Source organism: Armigeres subalbatus, chromosome 2 (genome assembly GCF_024139115.2).
Source record: "Armigeres subalbatus isolate Guangzhou_Male chromosome 2, GZ_Asu_2, whole genome shotgun sequence".
NCBI classification, from domain to species: Eukaryota; Metazoa; Arthropoda; class Insecta; order Diptera; family Culicidae; genus Armigeres; species Armigeres subalbatus.
Genome location: NC_085140.1, coordinates 275741002 through 275761604, shown reverse-complemented (window position 1 = coordinate 275761604; position 20603 = coordinate 275741002). Strand labels below are relative to the sequence as shown.

The following is a 20603-nucleotide window of genomic DNA, read 5'->3' as shown; positions in this document are numbered from 1 at the left end:
TACAATTGCTCCTGAAGAGTGAACCACTGTTGAATGGTGACGGTCCCGGTTTGAAGCTTATGCGTTGAACTTATTCTCGGATTGAATTGTAGACTCGTGCTGCATACTTCGATCAAAGGATTGCGCTACCATTCCTGGAGGACTTCTATCACCATACAGAGGAGTGCTGTTCTGGGATCGATGGTAGTAGTTGTGTGTTGATGGAATATTCCCTGGATGATGATGATGATCTGGAGGATTGTTGGTAGAGTGTCCTTGAGGATTGAATGGCTCCCTAGCTCCGCAGGTGTCCGGCTCGACATGAAATGCATCGTTGACGTTATTTACCCATCTTCTCACTCGACTTCCGGCCTCACTGTGGCTGGATTCTGTTCGGTTTGACATCTGTTCTAGTAGCATATACTTCTTATTTAGATATTCACGAAATTTGGTAGCTTCCGATTCTTCGAACGCTCTTTCTTCTTCTAGCTTCATCAGTTGTAGCTTCAGTAGGGCTTGTGATGACTTTGAAGATTGTGATTTGTTTCCATCATTGTTGGACCGCGTATCGGTTGCAGGATGGATCACCACCAGAGGGATGTTGGATGGTTTTTCTTGTGAACGTTGTAGATGTGTTTCTTGTCCTGCGGCGTTTTTCTGCTTCTCTACACATGTTCGCTGCTGACGAGTTCGGCTGGAATATGTACTTGCTGGCTGGTTTGTATTGGAAGTTTGGCATTTCATACAAACCCAGCTACGATCTTCAACTTCCTTAGTGACTCCCACGCAGGTAAAGTGGGACCAGTCGTCACAATTGTCGCACTGGACCATGGCCTGTGTGTCAAGTTCTCCGCATACTTGACATGTGTCACCGGATGTATCACCTTTCTTCTCCGATGCCTTCTTCTCCACCGTATCCACTAAAACCACACTATCATCCCTGCCCACCTGCCTCTTCTCAGAGCCTTTTGGCTTTGCGCCCTTTGACGACTTAGTAATATCGTCAGAAGTACCACGGCCTGACATCGCGTATATGTGCGATTAAACGAAAATTATAATTTGTTGCAAATGGCAACAAACCAGAGAAGGGAGTTTCTTCCGCAATTATAAAACTCGATATCAGGACTGTAGAGCTTTATAATTTTCCTGAAATCGTTCAATGGGTTGTACAAATTAGCATGTATATACAATCATTCGTGGTGCTATATCTTAAGTTTAGGTGACATTTAATCTGCATGTTGCATGCAAGTTCGTATGTTTTCTCTTTTCTAGTTGTAGATAGATATAAGTGTATGCGATAAATTCAGGAAATGATCTAAAATTATCTCGATATACATATAGGTTTGCCAAATATTTTTGGGTTTTGCTACACATATTGAAAATGTAATTACTTACGTTTAGTAGACCTTCGCTGGTTATTTCTTTTAGTTGTTAGGAAACTTATTGTCTGCGATCAAGGCTGTAAATATAATGATTTAGCACTTCTGGCATATTCAATTGATTTTAAGGCTTACCACTCGTTAGCTAACAATACTTTTGGTTAGCTAATTTTTAAATTCACCTCTGGCTATTTTAGGGTCTAAATTCAAGATTAATCATATTATTCCAGGGTATCTAAGGTAATTAGGTGGATACTCACTACAATAGATATACTTAATTAGATATACTTTAGGTCAAACTAATAATTATAGTATTTAATCTTTCTCAATAGTTCTGTTCACACCACGTTTAATTTCAATAACAACTTTTGGCCTCTACTCACCGCTCATCGATGACAATTCTACCTGACATTCATCAAAAACGGTCACTCAGTTCTACGCTGTCTTACGAGGGGTATTGCTGGACAGTTGAGATGCGTGCCGCACGAATGGGGTAGGCAACAGGCGGCGATGAGATACAGTGGCAATGGCTTGGTCAGTTAGCAGTGGCACTATCGCAGATGGCGTTAGGTGCTGGCGCAACGTGTAGCTTGATGGTCGTTGGTCAGATGGTTGTCGAATGACCCGGCGGCGTCCACGAGGTGTTGTTTCTCGACGATCTTATGGCCGAGGTGAATTCGTAATATTCATCCGTTGACGGAAGCCGATAACACGGCGCTAGTTGGCACGATACGTGAGAAAAGCTGGGACGAACAATAGCTGTCGTTATCAGGACTCCGTAAATGGCGTTCGTTGCGTGGTACCGCCCGTCGGTCCGGGCGAGAAAGTACCTTCAGGAATACGAGAAGTCCCGGCACCCCTGGGCAGAATGTTAGCAACCTCGGTGATTCTCACTTGGCAGGTCTTGCCAAGTTCGGGGACGATCGGCTTCTTCACTACGCATCGCTCACTGGAAGTCGTCTGCCGACCGGATAGCTTTGGTCCACGGAAGTCGTCTCGCAGAACTGGAACCAACAGTTGTCAACCCCGGAAACGAATAACCAAACGTTAGCCAGCCAAATGGTAATTTCTCGCTCCGGAGGTGTACTTAGGCACGCGGAAGCAGAAACAGGACGCCGATTTGCAAGATGGCGTTCTCGTGTTAATAACACCTACACTGCTGCTAACCGCAAGTCAGACTTATCTCGATATGGCGTCCATATACAGATAAGTCTGACTTGCGGTTAGTGGCAGTACAGTTGATGAGACGCGTCGAAAAGGCGCAATCACCACACCCGCACGTAGCTGGATTCCCACTTAGTTCGTTCCCGAACGTCAAACTATCGGACTGACTATTTGGGCTGATTTACAGCTTATCATCAAATTCCGAGTTTCACGAGGAATGGAATAAACTTCAAAGATGCGAGTTGGCTGTAGGTTCTTAGTATCTCGTACCTCGACTGATCGCTTTATTCCTTTCTTCATCTGGAGCACATATTTTTGATAACCGTATTCATTTGCCACCCACTTTGCCCGTTCACAATTAGACACTAACTTGACCATACACAAAGTGATACCATTCGGTAACAACCTGTATCAGTTATTGACGGAACAGGGGCTTCCGAAAATTCGTCAAATGATTGATTATGTATGTAGTCCCCGAGAGAATCGTAATAAAAGGTTAAATTTGTATCACTTTGAACCAGTGAATTTTTGAATAATTTGTCATCATTTTCTATAGCGAAATTCTGAATTATGGCGCCCCCCTAAGGCCAGGCGCCCTTGGCGGGGGCCAACCCGGCCAACCACATGCTACGGCGGACTATAAAACAACAGTTGAATCAAACAATGAACAAATGAATAAATATATCTAGTTAATGGATTTGGACATATGATTAGAATTGCTCGAATTTTAGGAATTTGTTGAAGATATTTGAAGATTCCTACTCTTAGGGAATTATGTTTGAGTATTGGGATATTGAGATAAATTGATATTCACGATACCCAATTCCGATTGAAAATTCAGATCTGATATTTAATTTGGTAATAGCAATTCGAGATGCGTTCAGAAATTATGATTCTTAAATTGTATCTGAAGATTGTATTCGGAAATTCGATTTGAAGAAACTAATTGGATTTAGTTTAAAGAGCAGTAGATGGTAACAGATTTATATCAGAACTTATTATTCTGTTATAGCATTTTTGTGACATAAAAAGTAATAAAAATGCTTAGATTTTTTTTGCAACAGAATTATGTTATTGATAAGAACAAAGCTATCACTAGTTGTGTTACAAATATTCCCGAGCAGCACAAGTCAGACAAAATGGGTTGCAGCAACTTGAATGTGACTAAATTTGGTCACATATGAGTAGCAGTCACCTATACGGAACATGTGTGCTGCTAGGGTTGCTATTCGTTAGATCACATTTTGTTCTAATTTTGTTATGACGTTATGATCTATTTTTATAGAATTTATTAATTTATTATAGAATTTATTACAAAATTATTGCAGATATTGCTATTGGTATCACATATTGATATAATTGTGATATAATTTTATTATGACTGACTGGTCGGGATGCCTCGGTTAGACGGTTCAAAAATTGATCGAGTCATATGACTTAAAATCGTCTAAAAAGCCTTTTCAACTCAATTGATGAAATTAAATTAATATTAGACACGTTTAATCATTTTCAAAACAATTAATTTCCCCTACGTTTATCCATTCCTAACCCTTTTCCTTTTAATAACCTAAAATTATAAGAGAAACCAGAACTTCATTTTCGGATGAGTTATTAGACGTAAGCCGACCTCTCAGCATAAAATATCAGATGGGCTAGTGGAAAGCCGGTATGATTATTTTTTTCCAAATGATGTTATTAGAAAAATAATATCGTGAACAATTTCTTTACCCACACATCTGAAATTATAATCAACGTGATTTCAAACTAATTCCCTACCATAACGATCAATATCGATCAAATCGCACCCGAAGACCTAGCTGCAAATCAATTCACCTCTTTGGTGACCTGTCCGTGCAACGAGATGTCACAACATCGAGCAGCAATCGAGTTCACTCAGTCCGGGTCCACTCTCGCTGCAGGTTTCACAACCATCCGTATCAAAATAAGATCGTTGGGTTACAATTGTAGGTGCAGGTACTGGTGTAGATACCCACAATTGCAACGTCCGTTCCCACATTCATAAATAATTCTTTGAAATCACCCGCCGGTGGCTATCGCGAACGCGCGACCCAACTCCATTACATTAATCACTGCCCTCTAATCGTTTTGTTGGCGGGTCGCCTATTCTTCGCCACTCGCGCAAATTATGATTTTCCGACATCTAGGGTAAATGTCCATTGGGTACTTACAAATGGCTTTGTTTCGATTTAGCATGCCTGTGTCCAAGCGCAACCGGCAACGGATGGATATTTTCTCATCATTGTTGCGGTTGGATTGGTTTCGCTTTCTTCTGCTGTGCAAAAACGGCGCCACAGATCAAGACATTTTTGCATGTTTGTTCGTATGAACATTTTGCATGCAGTAGGCATAGATTGGATAATCGGACTGCAGATATAAACGATAGTTTGAAGACCGTTTCACCATGACGTCTATGTTACAGACCAGCCATGCCGTCGAAGCATGTTCAAATGTGCTGCAATCACCGGTTCTCACGAGTTTAACTTTTTAAACAAACAATAAGAGCTACGTGAACCAGTTTCCTCATTATACCACCAAATACGCAATATTTCCGGAACTCCCACACGTATATTACTATACAGCAACGCAAACAAAGTAACAAATTGAATCTAACATGAAGCTTCTTTTTCTATCCATTCCCAGGTCCAAAGGAGTTCCAGTACCGCGGACACAACTACTTCTACAGTGCTCACGTGCCCGCCCTGGCCGACAAGCGAGTAGACTGGTTAGATGGCCGTAACATCTGCCGCGAGTACTGCATGGATCTGGTGTCGCTGGAGACGCAGGAAGAGAACAACCTGATCTTCCGTTTGATCCAACAGAATGATGTCCCATACATCTGGACGGCCGGTCGGCTCTGCGACTTCAAGGGCTGTGAAAACCGCCCTGATCTGGAACCCAAGAACGTCTACGGATGGTTCTGGTCCAACAACCGCGAGAAGATCACCGCCACCAACAAGATCCCGAACGGTTGGGGCTACAACCCGTGGAGCAAGTCCGGACACAAGAAGATCCCGCAGCCAGACAATGCTGAATTCGACATTAACCAGACGACCGAGTCGTGCTTGTCAGTGCTGAACAATGTTTACAATGACGGTATCGGATGGCACGACGTTGCCTGCTACCACGAGAAACCCGTCGTGTGCGAAGACTCCGAGGAACTGTTGAACTACGTCGCTGCCACGAACCCAGGCATTCGTCTGTAATATTTTAGGCTTTAGTGTAAAAAAAATCTCCTAGCATTAAGAGCCTCTCCTCCAAAACTCTTAAAACAAGAAATAAAAACTACATTGCCAAGTTTTTTTTCGCCTGATAAAATTGTCCCAGTATGCATGTGAAGATGTGAACCAGATCAACTGCAAACAAAATCAAAACAACAGACACTGCAAAATGTTATCTAAATGTATATTTATTTAAATGAATAGAGTTTTACAATATACTTTTCTTTCCTGTAACCTGCCGAGAAGCGAACTGAAATGCAGTTGAACTTAAGTGGAGTCCAGATCATCACCAATAAAATGTGCAAAAACGGAATTGTTACAGTGATAACCGATAACTGAGTGACTTTTTATTCTTTTTGAAGATGACAATACGACATTGTTTTATTCCGGATACTTTTTCTTCTTATTATTATTATTGACATTACGTCCCCCAATTGGACATTATTGCCGCCTTGCTTTTTAGTCTGGCCGACGAAGGAGAGAGAGCCGTCGCAACTGGGGGCATTCGCCTCCTCTACGATATGCAACGATGCCTGTGAAAGACGCGAATGATCAGTTATTGACCGACCCAACTGACCAGCTGAAACGCTGGTTCGAGCACTTCAAACAACTTTATCAAGTGCCCGCCAGGCCTTCACCACCTCGGCATGATCTGCCTAGGATCCGAGGTATAACACGCGTCAATACCGAAGCTCCATCACTGCTAGAGATTCAAACAGCCATTCAAAGCATGAAAGCGAATAAAGCCCCAGGGGTCGACCGCATATCAGCCGAGATGCTCAAAGCTGACCCCATGACATCCGCTCAACTACTGCATCGTTTATTTCGTAATATCTGGGACACCGCAACTTTCCCGGTCGACTGGATGCAAGGTATCTTAGTGAAGGTGCCCAAAAGGGTGACCGGACTGTATGGGATAACTGGCGAGGCATTATATTGCTGTGTACGTTCTCAAATGTCTATGCAAAATTATCCTAGCCCGACTCTCCGGCGGCAGCAGGCCGGATTCCGTGCTGGAAGATCCTGTGTAGACCCTATTGTCACGATCCGTATCATTCTGGAGCAAGTCAACGAATTTCAAGAGTCCCTTTACTTGGTATTCATTGACTACGAAAAAGCTTTCAACCGTCTTAATCACGAGAATATGTGGGGCGCCCTGAGACGCAAGGGAGTTCCTGAGAAAATCATCGGCCTCATCGAGGCACAGTACGATGCCTTCTCGTGTAGAGTGCTACACAATGGGGTCTTGTCCGACCCTATCCGGGTCGTAGCTGGTGTGAGGCAAGGATGTATTCTATCACCGTTACTGTTCCTCATCGTAAACGACGAGATTCTGGTAGGTATCAAACTCCAAAGTCTATTATATATATAGTTGCGCAAAGAATGAAGCCCAATCTACCTTCTTTTATATAGAGAGATGAAGGCAAATCTGCAAACAGACACCTAAAATACCACTCAGGAAGTGGGGTTGACAGAAAGCCGCCCACTAAACCCGCACAAGTAGCGGAAGGTTACTTGAGTTACCATCTCTGCTAATACCCTGGTTTCCCCAGGATCTGCCTTCTGGGGGATACCTATTCATCTTCTGCCCCGTTTGGCACATCCTTTGGATAAGGGTATCCGAGGTTGTGTCCCGATTGCAAACGTCTTGCATAGATCTTCTTTCGTCGTAGAAACGAGGACATATGAACAGTATGCGCTCTGCAGTTTCATAAACACCTGGGCAGGATAGTAGCCTACGTCTACTGGCACACACCTTGCAACGGTTGGACAACATCCTCGATAATGCCGCAACAAACCTGTAGATGATTAATTATATTAGAGCGTCCTAGGGGAAATGCTACAAGGTTAAAAGACTATTATTCTTCCATTTACTTCCACTATTCACTTTTTATGTATCAACAACCAGATACGTATTTCGTTTCCTACTTGGAAACTTCTTCAGTGTTTGTTATCGACTAGCAACGGACTAGCAACTTACCCGTCGTGTTTATAAGACAGATTGATCTATGCGCCGATGGATTGCCCGGCGGCTTCCCGGCCTTCGGAAACAACATCATTTTAAGCCTTTTCCATCTTTCGGGGAATCTACACTCATCAAGGCATCTCTGCATAGCTAGCCTGAACATGTTCGGGTTTGCTATGATTGTTGCCTTGAAAGTTCCGAACAGCACTCCACCGCGAGTTACTCTTCGTTTGTCACCGGAGCCCCCATTCCGGCCGCACCCATATTGCCTTGCGGTGCAGGGAGCCAGGAGCTTGGGACGGGAAGAGTACCTCGACAGCGCCGTAGCGTGTGGTTGGCCAGGTTGGCCCCCGCCAAGGGCGCCAAGCTAGAAGGGGGCGCCGAAATCAAGAATGTCGCTACAGGAAATGATTAAAAATTATTCTCAAATTCATTGATTCAAAATGATTCAGATTCAAGCGACCAGGACAAGACTATATTCTCTATAATCAACGATTCCGTAATCAACTGTTTGACTAGTATCTAGAGAGCCCTTTTCTGTAAATAACTGATACACGTATCAGAACGTCGACTCAGGTGGCACGTTTCCTTCAATTTATGAGATTTATGCCGTCGCCTTCACTGTTTTTTACTGCATCTATTTGACGGATTAGGAAGTAAAGAAAAAGATAGTACAGGAAATACAAATGGCAGAGTGCGGAACCGGCTTCTGGGGAGTAAGAACTCGCAGGGGACTTTTCAAAACGCTAACGGCAAAACACAGAGTAGACTGTACAAAACGCATACCCGTAAGTAGTTATCTGGATATTGTGTGAATTTGAGATAAAATAACTCATTTTACACAGAAAAACTATTTAAGGTTTGAAAACGATTGCATTCGATTCAGTGACATTTGGAATCGGAAATCTCACTGAATTGAATGCAACAATCGCATTCAGACCTTAAACCAGAAACTAGCATGAGATCAATGGTGAAAAGACAAAGCGAAGATGATGATGATGAGCATTGATAACATGAGTTTTTTTCTTGGGTCTATATAAACTGCTTAAGCTTTAAACGAGGATAAGTATTTGAAATGGCGTCACTCATTTAACAGCATATTTAATACAGGAATCTGCATCTAGAGATTTCAATATGGCGACTGACTGACTTCACTAGTGCGTAAATTCACAACAAGTTTGCAGTTTTTTTGTCGAGAATCCGCGCAATACTGGATCAAGTAGATATTTGCATAGGTTTTTTGAATTCAAAAATTCATGCAATGTCAATGGATTTGTAGGAATTTTATGGCTTTTACTATTTTAGTAAACCTTACTTCCTACCTCTATATTGAATCTAATGAAGGCTTAAGGAATTTATAAAAAAATGATTAGAAAATAATTGAATCTAAATCTCTTTGCACTTTTTGTTTTGAATATCTGCATGAAAGGGGCGCCCAATAAAGGTTTCGCCAAGGGCGCCGGAACCCTACGCTACGGCTCTGTACCTCGATAATCCTCGCCAGCTAATCCGGGGACCGTTCGGGGGGTTAAGAGCTCCCTTTGGTCTTGGCCATCACTATCCTGTAGGCGTCACCCCACGGATCCACGTTGGCTCCTTCGCATAGATTGTCGAAACACGCTCTCTTACAGCTCTTGTTAAAGGCCAGTTTCGCAGCTCGAAACACTTCACGGCGGTTCGCTCTTTCATCCTCGGTGCGGGCACGTTGCATCCTTCGTCTAGCCTTGAAGCAGGTTGATCGAAGGGCTACAATCTCGGCACTCCATCAATATACCGGGCGTCTGCCATTTCTCGCCATGGTGGCGTCACACGCGCGTGATAGGACAGCTACCAACGCATCCCCGCTTAGACCTTCAGTGTTGGCTTCCAGTCCCAGGGCCGCGGTGAAAACTTCGCTGTCGAAATGATTGGTCCTTCACTATGGGTGTAACCCTCATCCAACCTTCAGTCCTAGATTGGTGCCAGACCAGGACTGACAAACGTTACGTCAATCCATGACTCGACCCCGTTCCTTCTGAACGTGCTATAGGAACAATCATTGACTAGCACTGCGTCGAGCTTCGTTAGCGCCTCTAGTAACGCTTGACCTCTTCGATTGGTGCAGCGGCTGCTCCACTCCACTGCCCAAGCGTTAAAATCTCCTGCTATGACATGACGACCAACCGACCCACTAGGTCAGACGATAGCCTATCTATCATCTGGTTGAACTGTTCTAATGGCCACCTTGGTGGGACATAGCAGCTACAATAGAACACACCATTGATCTTAGCTATCGCGACACCCTCAGCAGAGGAGTGTATCACCTCTTGGATCGGCTACCGCCCCGCTATAACCGCCATCCTAGACCCGTCCGCCATCCAATTGCCGTTATCGACAGAGACGTTGTACTACTTCTTGTTTGTCTCTCCGATGGGACACGAAGATCCACCAATAAAGTGGTTACAGGTTTGATTTTTGCTGGCGCAGATGAGGCACTTTGGTGCATTATCGCATTCCTACGCCTTGTGCCCTTCCTCACGACAACACAGGTCGCTACGGTCTGTGCCCAAGTCTGTAAGACTTGTGCCCCTACTCTAAGCACCGATAGCACCTGTCCACTGAAGGCGGCTGGAGTTTGCTCAATGGGCATACTGACCAGCCGATCTTCAACTTCCCTCGCTCCAGTATCTTTTTGGATTCCACAACCGGTTACGTAAGGTATGCTACCTGCGTGTCAAAGGGACCGCCTCTTCTCGACCACTGTACCGCACTGGTCTCTGACGGCAGAGACGACGTCGTCCGCGTTCGTGACCTCATCCAGTTGCTTGCACTGGAGGTTTACTTCCGCCCCCAAGACCTCTCCTCGGCGCCAAAAGAAAGGGTGGTACAGAAGAAGTTGGGAAAACTTCAAAGATTAGCTACTCTTTCAATAACTGGTGCGATGAGAAGCACGCCGAACACAGCACTAGACGCTTTGCTCCACGTGCTACCATTGGATCAATTTATTCAATGAGAAGCAGGGAAGAGTGCTTTGAAGATCAAAAGAGATTCAAACCTCTTCGAAGGTGACCTAACAGGACATCTTAGTATTCTAAACAAAATAAGTATCAACTCACTGATCACAAACAACGATGATTGGATGAGAAGAAGATACAACTTTTATCGATGTTTTGATGTAATTAATCTTGAGCGAAGCACATGGACAAATGGTGGACCAAATCTTCGTTCAGGATCGATTGTGTTTTACACCGATGGTTCAAAGCTGAACAATCAAGTTGGAGCAGGCGTGACTGGCCCAGGGACGAACATTTCGATTCCCATGGGAAAGTGGCCAACTGTTTTTCAAGCTGAAGTTCAGGCTCTGTTTGAATGCTCTAATTTATGCATACGTCGAAATTACAGGCATTCAAATTTTTGCATAATGTCTGACAGTCAAGCAGCATTGAATGCTTTGAAATCAGCAATATGTAGATCTAAACTCGTTTGGGAATGTGTTCAGTCACTCCAAACCTTGGGTAGTCGTAACAAAGTGAACCTATATTGGGTTCCTGATCATTGTGGCATTGAAGGCAATGAACAAGCTGATATGCTGGCAAGACTTGGTTCATCTCGATAATTCATAGGTCCAGAACCTTTTGTGGTGTATCTGCGTGTTCTCTTAGAATGGAACTCAAATCTTGGGAACATTCAAAAATAGAGGACATTTGGAAGAACACCTTGATTGCGAGGCAGTCTAAACGTTTCATCACACCAAACGTATTTATCACTCGCAAAATTTTAGATCTTTCAAAAAAAGATCTTAACACATATACAGGTCTTGTAACAGGCCATTGCCCGAGCCATTATCACTTGAAACTATTACGAAAACTTCAAGATGATGTATGTCGCTTCTGCGGTATACATGTGGAAGACTCGGAACATCTGTTATGCCATTGTCCGGCAATTTTTAGAAAAAGATTACAGTTCTTCAACAGGGGGCTGATAGAACCCTCTGAAGTTTGGAGAACAAGTCCCAATTTGGTAGTACGATTCATCAGAACCATAATACCGTATTGGGAAGACGCTGGTAGTCAAGGTGATGCAATTGCTCTACATAGCAATGATGCGTCAACTTGACAAAGCTATATGAAATGGGGCATATATCACAATAGATCTAACAAATGGTCGCAGTGATTAAAATACCCAACGGGGAAAAAAAAACCATCAGTATTGAAAAGTGTTGGGCGTAATTTCCCTTGTATGTGCACAACACTCTCCAACAGAACAATACAACAGATAATCATCTACAATCGATTGGAGCAAAATGTCAATCGATCATCTGCTGCGCAGTCCTTCCAACACATGCATCCTATCCTACCTAAACGACGGCTATCCTCTCGGTATAATAATGGGATGAAGTCCACCCGTCTGGGCAGTACGATAGAACAGTAGTTTGATCGCGCTGTACTAAAACTTTCCAAGGTACCTAATCATCACTCTCGCTCTTCGGAGAAGCATGATTGTGCAGTGGGGAATTTCTATCCGTTGGATGCAAAGGTCAAATAACGTCAATAGTTCTTTAAACTTTAAACGTTCAGTTCTTTAAACTAAAGTCTGTACAAAGAAGAACAAGAGAGTGTCAGTTCGGAGCTAAGCATATGCATGGAGTAGGAGTAAAGTGCTGTGAGATTGGTGAGAAGCATATTTGGTGTAAGGGACCTCCATGCCTGAACCTCCTTTTGGTATCACCTTAGGCCTTTTTGTGTTTGTCACAGGATGTCTCCAACCGACCCCCGTCGATGGTGAGTGCGATGGTTGTTCCGCACTTGAACCTATAAGAACCGGAGTCGAAAACCAGCAGTGGCAGTGCATTTCCATGCGGATGGTAGCTGATGTCGCCGAAGGGATAGACTTCAAACACGCATACACATTTACAACATTAGCAGCTAAGTAAAATCGATAGTCTTAAGTTGATACTGGGTGGGTGAATAAATGGGATATGCATGTTAAATTTCAGCATTTTTTTTATTTACTGATGATTTCGTGGAGTTTAGTCGTTAAGTTGAATTTTTGACGCTGATCCGCTTTCTAGCAGGCCAGCAGATCTCACACATGTTTATTATTTTATTTTCACCATCTTCAGTTTAAGCTGCACAGACTGATATTCTTATAACAGTTAGTTACTATTGTTGCCTTATGCTATATTTATAACGGTCTCTACTGATATTGAAATCAAACGTGTGTACATCGTTGAGCATAATAAACAAAATTTCCAACGGGTGATTTTGTCCAAACACAGTGCGATTCCGATTTGTATAAAATAGGGGACGATGGCGGGAACAACGTGCTGGGACATAGTGTAATATTCAGGTTCTCTGAACAAAATACTTTAGAGTGTACTCGGTAAAATCAAATGTTTAAACCCTCTCGTAGAGAGATGATTTTCAATAAAGTCATTCGAACGTGAGCCGTAGATAAGAGCGGAGGCAAATCTAAATCCTTATTAATTATTAAAAAGAATATTTCCAAATTAGCATTTCATCTCTATTGTGTATTAAGCTTTATAACAGTGGCGACGAGTAAGTGAAACGTACCCATAGCAGTTTTCCAGCTCAAACGGAAAATTCCAGTGTGAGCTCCGGTAAGTAATTGGCAGAGCAGATCTTGAGACAAACAGTGCACTTGTAGGCAGAAATTGCTAGAGTAGCTGTTCAGCAAATCTGAGACTGAAAAAGCAATAAATACAGTTTTTTGAATTCATAGTGAATATTTAAATGCGTATATTGTTGTGAAATTAATTCCAATTTCAGGGCTTTTGTTCAGTTGAAACGTGGATCTAATCTCCATATTGAATTGTTTTTCAGAGCCATATCGACATTCCGTTCAAACCGACATCTTTAATTCGTTGGAGTCTTTTGTAGTAGTCAGTTGAAGACCTACAGTGGTGAGAAAACTCAAAAAGAGTACAGTGAGGGAGAGTAATATCAGCGATAGCATAAGTGAGAACACGGATAAGAGAAACGTGCGCAGATCAGGAGACGAAAAGCATGCAATAGTCGAACAAGGTGCATGATTACTTGTGTCAACTTGAGCCGATCGACGATCGAACGGAGTGTTATAGATACTTCCAGGGCGATAACGGTGAAAAGGACAATTCAACAGCGAGATTAGCAGGAGGACGTGAGATTATATAAAAAACGGACACGGTGGTGATATAGCCATTGACGGTGAGAATTCGGAGCAGCGAGAGTAGCAGAAAAACACGCAATCTCCTGAGCGGCGCCGGTGGCGAGAGCCATCATTAAGAGATTAAACAACGAGAGTGAGACAGCGATAGGAAGACATCCAGTGAGAGCACCTGCTGGGGTGAGCGTACCTGCAAAGGTGAGAAGTTTCTACAGTGAGTGAGTGAGCTGTTTAGAACGTGAGTAACAAGTTTTTATTATTTGATTATAGCCAGTGCCCGTAGGTGACTTGCAATGTCGGTCCCAGGTATGATTGGCACAATTGATTATTACCACATAGGTAAATCATTTGCTAACTATGTAGAACGGTTTGAGATAATGTGTAAATTAAATAAGGTTGGATTAGAGGAAAAAAAACAATGGTTTATTTCACTAAGAGGTGATAAAGTATTTGACGAGATAAAATTATTGTTTCCTAAGAAAGATGTAAACGATTTAGACTACGATGAAATGATCAACAAGCTCAAGTGTCGTTTCGATAAGACTGAGCCCGCTCTCATGCATAGATACAAATTTTATTATAAACTAGTCCACCCGGCAGACGTTGTCCTGCATAGTAGGCGTAAATGAGCGTTGTGAACTGCCCATATGAAATTTCCATTCGAATCTTAATTTTGTTTTTTTACGATTTACTCAACCTAACTCGTGATTTTCTTATAAGGAAATTTCATATAAACCCGTCGGAAACGATAACGAACATATTTGCCGAAGGAATGAAGAAAATCCATCCAGCCTTTTTCGAGTTATGCGGATACGAACACAGACCATTTCATTTATATATAGATAGATATCAGGGTCAAAGTGAAAGTGCTGAGAACTTTGTTCTAGCAGTGAAGTTGTTAGCGGAAAGCTGCAATTTTAGAGAGTTCAAGGATGAGGCAGTTAGAGATAGACTAATTATAGGTCTTCGTGATAAGAATTTGCAACGAAAAATATTAATGGAAGATGAAATATCGGTTGATGCGGTAGAAAAATTGATTATTAGTCACGAAGAAGCAGGAGAAAGAACCAAAGAAATTGTTGACCCAAATGATGTTGGAGCGGTTTTATCAGCCAAACACCGTTTAGGCCACAATCAGAATAATTACAGTAGCAGACGCTTAGAGCAGCGAGGCAGATTCCGTTCTAGAAGTAGAAGTAGAGATGGTTCAGGAAGTCGTTCAAGAAGCAGAGAACATAACAATGCGTTTTATCGTAGCGGAAGGGAACGTGATTGGAATGGACATAGCAATGCAAACGTGGGGGCCATATAAAAAAAAATGCTGGTTTCTTACCAAAAATTCAGTTAAATTCGTTAAACAAGAAGAATCTGTTGAGGAAGCACCTTTTGATAAATTTAACCGCATACGTATAGACGAAGCTAGTGATGATTCGGATATAACCTGTATGAAGATAGGAGGAGCGAACAGGGTTAGCGAACCTTGTTTAATAGAAGCCAATGTTCAGGGTCATAAACTTCAGATGGAAATCGACACTGGCTCTGCAGTTACGGTTATTAGCGAACTAGTTTATAAAAAGTTATACCGCTCGTGTGCAATAAGAGGCTAGTTGTAGTCAATGGATCGAGGCTTATAGTGGTTGGACAGCTACAGGTAGAAGTAATGCTGAATGGACTAAACAGTATAGAGAAAATGATAATATTAAAAAGTGATAAGGACTTCACGCCTCTCCTGGGGCGAGACTGGTTGGAGACCTTTTACCCTGATTGGAAGTTAAATTTCCAGAACTCATCAATCGTCAACAATCTAATACAAGTCAAATTTCGAGATGAAGCTTTGGGTAATATTCAACAAAAGTTTATTAAAGTGTTTAGTAAAGACTTTTCTGAACCAATTGTTGGATTTAAAGCTGATTTGACACTTAAATCAGAGCAACCGATATTTAAACGTGCCTACCAGGTTCCATACAAACTAAAGGAAACTTTTTTGACTCATCTTGACATGCTTGAAGAGCAAGGGGTAATTTCTCCTATAAACGCCAGTGAGTGGGCGTCACCAGTGATTGCAGTTCTGAAGAAAGATGGGGAAATACGTATGGTGATAGACTGCAAGGTGTCTTTAAATAAGGTTATTATACCAGACACTTATCCTCTACCGCTAGCGCAGGATATATTTGCATCACTTGCAGGATGCAAAGTGTTTTGTTCGTTAGATTTAACTGGGGCATATACACAGCTTGAGCTATCCAATCGTTCCAAGAAATTCGTAGTGATTAATACAGTCAAAGGCCTTTATACATTCAATCGTTTACCGCAAGGAGCATCGTCTAGTGCGGCGTTGTTTCAGCAGGTCATGGATCAGGTCCTGAAAGGAATCGATGGCGTATGTTGCTATATTGACGACGTCCTGATAGCAGGAAAAACCCTGGAAGAATGTTATGACAAGCTGATTCAAGTTTTAGAAAGACTGGCAAATGCTAATGTGCGCGTGAATTATAAAAAATGCAAATTTTTCGTAGAATCCTTACCCTATTTAGGTCATTTGATAACAAAAGATGGATTGTTACCATCCACTGAAAAGCTTTCTACAATTGATAAAGCAAAATCACCTCAAAATGAAACTGAACTCAAAGCTTATTTGGGATTAATTAATTACTACAATAAATTCATTCCAAATATGTCATCAAACTTGAGATGTCTTTACAATTTGTTAAAAAAGGATGAAAAATATTTATGGACAAAGGAATGTGAGGACTCGTTTCAACAGAGCAAGAAAAGTTTGTTGACAGCAAATATACTTGATTTTTATGACCCTGCTAAGCCTTTAGTAGTAGTAACGGATGCCTCCTCATACGGCTTAGGAGGGGTATTAGCGCAAATTTCAGATGGAGTTGAAAAACCTGTCTGCTTCACTTCTTTTTCGTTAAATACGGCACAGAAAAAGTATCCAATTTTGCACCTGGAAGCTCTGGCACTCGTTTGTGTGATTAAAAAGTTTCACAAGTTTCTTTTCGGTCAAAAATTTACAGTATTCACTGACCATAAACCTCTACTAGGAATATTTGGCAAGCAGGGCAAGCAATCAGTGTACGTGACAAGATTGCAAAGGTACATTATGGAGCTCTCTATTTATAACTTTGACATAGAGTATAGGCCAGGATCTAAAATGGGTAACGCAGATTTCTGCAGCCGTTTCCCACTTGATCAAAAAATTCCTAGAGGGTAGATTCTGAAGCTGTTAACAGTTTGAATTTTACTTATGAATTACCTATTGACTTCTGCTTCAATTTAAAAGAAATAAAATCAGATAAATTTCTGACAGAAGTTATAGAATTTGTTAGGACAGAACGGCCGAAAAACGTCCCAAAGCAATTTAGGAATTTGTTTGCTGTGAAAGAGAAATTAGAGATGGTAGATGACATTCTTATGATGGAAAATAGAGTAGTTGTACCTGAGAAATTAAGAAAGGATATACTTAAACTATTACACGACAGTCACAGTGGACTAGTCAAGATGAAGCAGTTAGCTAGAAGATCTATATACTGGCCAGGGCTTAACTCGAATATAGAAGATTTTGTTAAAACTTGTGAACCGTGTATAAAAATGGCAGTTGTACCTAAGAAAAAATCTATGACATCTTGGATACCTCGACACGGTTGTTTCATAAGGGCCAATGTCGCAAACGTAAACAATGCCTTTTCCTGCAAATTCCTCAACAACTAGGACCGCTCCCAGTTAACAACCACTTGGAACTTCTATCGGACGGAAGTGGAAAATACCGCCAGAAGTCTCCAATCTTCCTGAAATCAGCGGAAGAAGTCAATGTTTACGTTTGCGACTTTCGCCCTTTTGAAACAACAATGTCGACCTACTAGTCGTCCGTTTAGCCGTATACATGCGGATTTTTTTTATTTCGATAAGAAAACCTTTCTTCTTATCGTGGATAGCCATTCAAAGTGGCTTGAAGTGGAAATCATGCGCTATGGTACTAATGCAAAATCAGTCATAAGAAAATTCATTCCACTATTCGCAAGGTTCGGACTGCCAGATGTGGTTGTTACAGATGGTGGTCCGCCTTTCAATTCTAACGAGTTTATAAGCTTCTTGGAGCATCAGGGAATCAAAGTTTTAAAAAGTCCGCCCTACAATCCTGCCAGCAATGGGCAGGCAGAACGTATGGTGAGGGTAGATAAGGATGTATTAAAAAAATATCTTTTAGATGAAAAGACGAGATCTTTGGATATAGAAGATCGATTAAATTTATTCCTAATCAACTATAGAAATAGTTATCTTGGCACAGAAGGAAAGGTTCCTTCAGAAAACGTACTAAATTTCAAGCCTAAAATTAAAACCACCGAAAAACTATAAACATGATAATAAATCAGATATGCCCTCTGGAAAGGCAGTGACTTTTGACGTAGGAACACTAATTCCTGATAATTTCGATAAGCTAGTGACAGGGGATAAGTTGTTCTATAAAAATTATAACAAAAAAGATTTACAAAGATGGTTGGAAGCAAAATTTATTAAACGAATATCTAAACATATTTTCCAGATATCTCTGAAAGGACATAAATTGACTGCGCATCGCCAACAGTTGAAAGTTTTACACACACCACGACGGCAGGCGAAAGTGTTTGTCAACATGAATCAGCCTACATCTATGAAACGTCGAAGAAGTGTTTCGATGGAAAAGGACTGTTTTGGATTTGATGCTTCGATCAATGATGAGGAGGATCCACCGCTGAAAAAGAAGTATCTCCATATACGTAGTCCAATTCTAACGAGATCGAAGACCGGAAGACAGGAAGCCAAATAATGAAATTTAGAAAATCAACTAGCTGTTAAAAATGAATCGCTAAATAGTGAGAAATCGAATATGTTTGAAATTATAGAGAATTATTTTAAAAGCAAGTAAAGGTCTTGTGTTCAGAAATGTATAAATAAATTCCGTAAGAATTTTCTAAAAAGAGGAGAACTGTAATATTCAGGTTCTCTGAACAAAATACTTTAGAGTGTACTCGGTAAAATCAAATGTTTAAACCCTCTCGTAGAGAGATGATTTTCAATAAAGTCATTCGAACGTGAGCCGTAGATAAGAGCGGAGGCAAATCTAAATCCTTATTAATTATTAAAAAGAATATTTCCAAATTAGCATTTCATCTCTATTGTGTATTAAGCTTTATAACACATAGAAGTTCGTCTGACGTAGAGGATCTGGGCAGTCTATCCGGTTGTCAATTATATCGAAGGAGAAAATCCTTTGACGGAAAGACCGTCTTAAGCTTTATTAGCTGACATCGGTTTTCGATAAAGAGAGGTTGAATATCCTACAAACAGGTTCACCAAGTACCCCTGAGCTTCGGCGAATAAAAGCGGGAGGTAATTTATCTGATCCAGGGCCTTTGGATTGGTCAATAGAGTTTAGTGCACGGGTGATATCTGCTACAGTGAAAGTTGGACGTGGAAAGCGGATATCGCATGATGGTAGTGAATTTAAAAGTTCCACGGAAAGCGGCGGAGAGTTGGCGTTGTAGACGGATTTGAAGAAGTCAGCAAAGAGTTCGACAGAGGCTTCGAAGTCATGACTGACACTTTGTCGCCGAAGGTCATTCCCAACGGTATCGAATCAGCTCCTTTCCTAATCCTATCTTTAAAAATCCGCCAAAAAGATGACGGATTCGCTGTAACTTCCTCTTGGATTCGGGCAATATACTCACGGAAGGAAGCAGAGACACAGCTGTTATATTCCGCTTCAAGTTCGCGAAGAGACACCCTGTTTTCTTCGGAACGATGACGCAGAAAACGGCGGCACACCTTACGAAGGACATTACGTTTGTGTCGCAGTCCAGTATTCCACCATGGTTGGGTATTTGACCGGAATGGACGTGTTCGGTGGAGAGCCGTGTGTCTGCTTATCGTACTGAAGATTACATTGCACAGTGTTGCTTTTTGCCGATATCGTGCGCTTTTTTAATAGCATCGTTTCTGTTGATTTTTCGCTGAAGTTTGTTTGGAGAAAACGTTAGATATAAAAAAAGCATTTTTTTGAGAAAATCTGGAAAATGATTAATCCACTTAAAAGTGAGATAAAAATTTAGCTTAACCATCGAAATCACATATGAGCCTAGTGTCACAGACAAACAGACATAATACATTGAACATTCATTCATCAAATTTATCGTCGTTCAAACACTAACGATATCTGTTGACTCCAGCTAGCTGGGCTAATCACGAACTAGGTGGCGGTAGTGAGCAAACGTCAAAATAGAGTAAATTCGATGCACACGCCACGAGTGATCGATTGGCCAACTAATGATTATTTGAATTGACCAGTAAATCAGTGAACGATGGAAATTTGTCGAGTGTTATGTCTGTTTGTTTGTGCTAGTGTCTTCAGGAAAGTTGTAGCGGATGGTACGTTTGCGTTGCGTGTGACAGTTTTCCCATGGGAAATGTGTCAAACGTGGTTGAAGAATTTGCCCAGCTTTTTTATAAGGGACACCAAAAACTTGGGAAAAAAGTGAGAATTGATTCAATGACGAGGTGGCAGCAAGAGTGGGGTAGTGCAGGCAAAAGGAAGGTGGACTTACCGGCTCATCTCAGACCTGTTAACGAAAATTAATAGCAAATTCTACCTAACGCAGTTCCTGTCGGGCCAACGCTGCTTCAGAAAGGCACAATCGTTTCAAACTATTCTCAAATTTCCTACCCCAAAGAAAAATATTTGGAAAA

The 20603-nt window shown here is 41.6% G+C and overlaps 1 protein-coding gene across 2 annotated transcripts in view; it reads left to right on the top strand.

Moving 5' to 3' along the window:
* The window catches only part of LOC134212278 (uncharacterized), a 60794-nt gene extending 54698 nt beyond the window's left edge, over positions 1–6096 (top strand). For both annotated transcript variants that reach the window (XM_062689981.1, XM_062689982.1), the window contains exon 3: positions 5184–6096. In XM_062689981.1, the coding sequence (XP_062545965.1) occupies positions 5184–5746 (563 nt within the window). In that variant the 3' untranslated portion in view covers positions 5747–6096. The remainder of the gene's footprint in view (positions 1–5183) is intronic.
* Positions 6097–20603: the final 14507 nt, after the last annotated feature.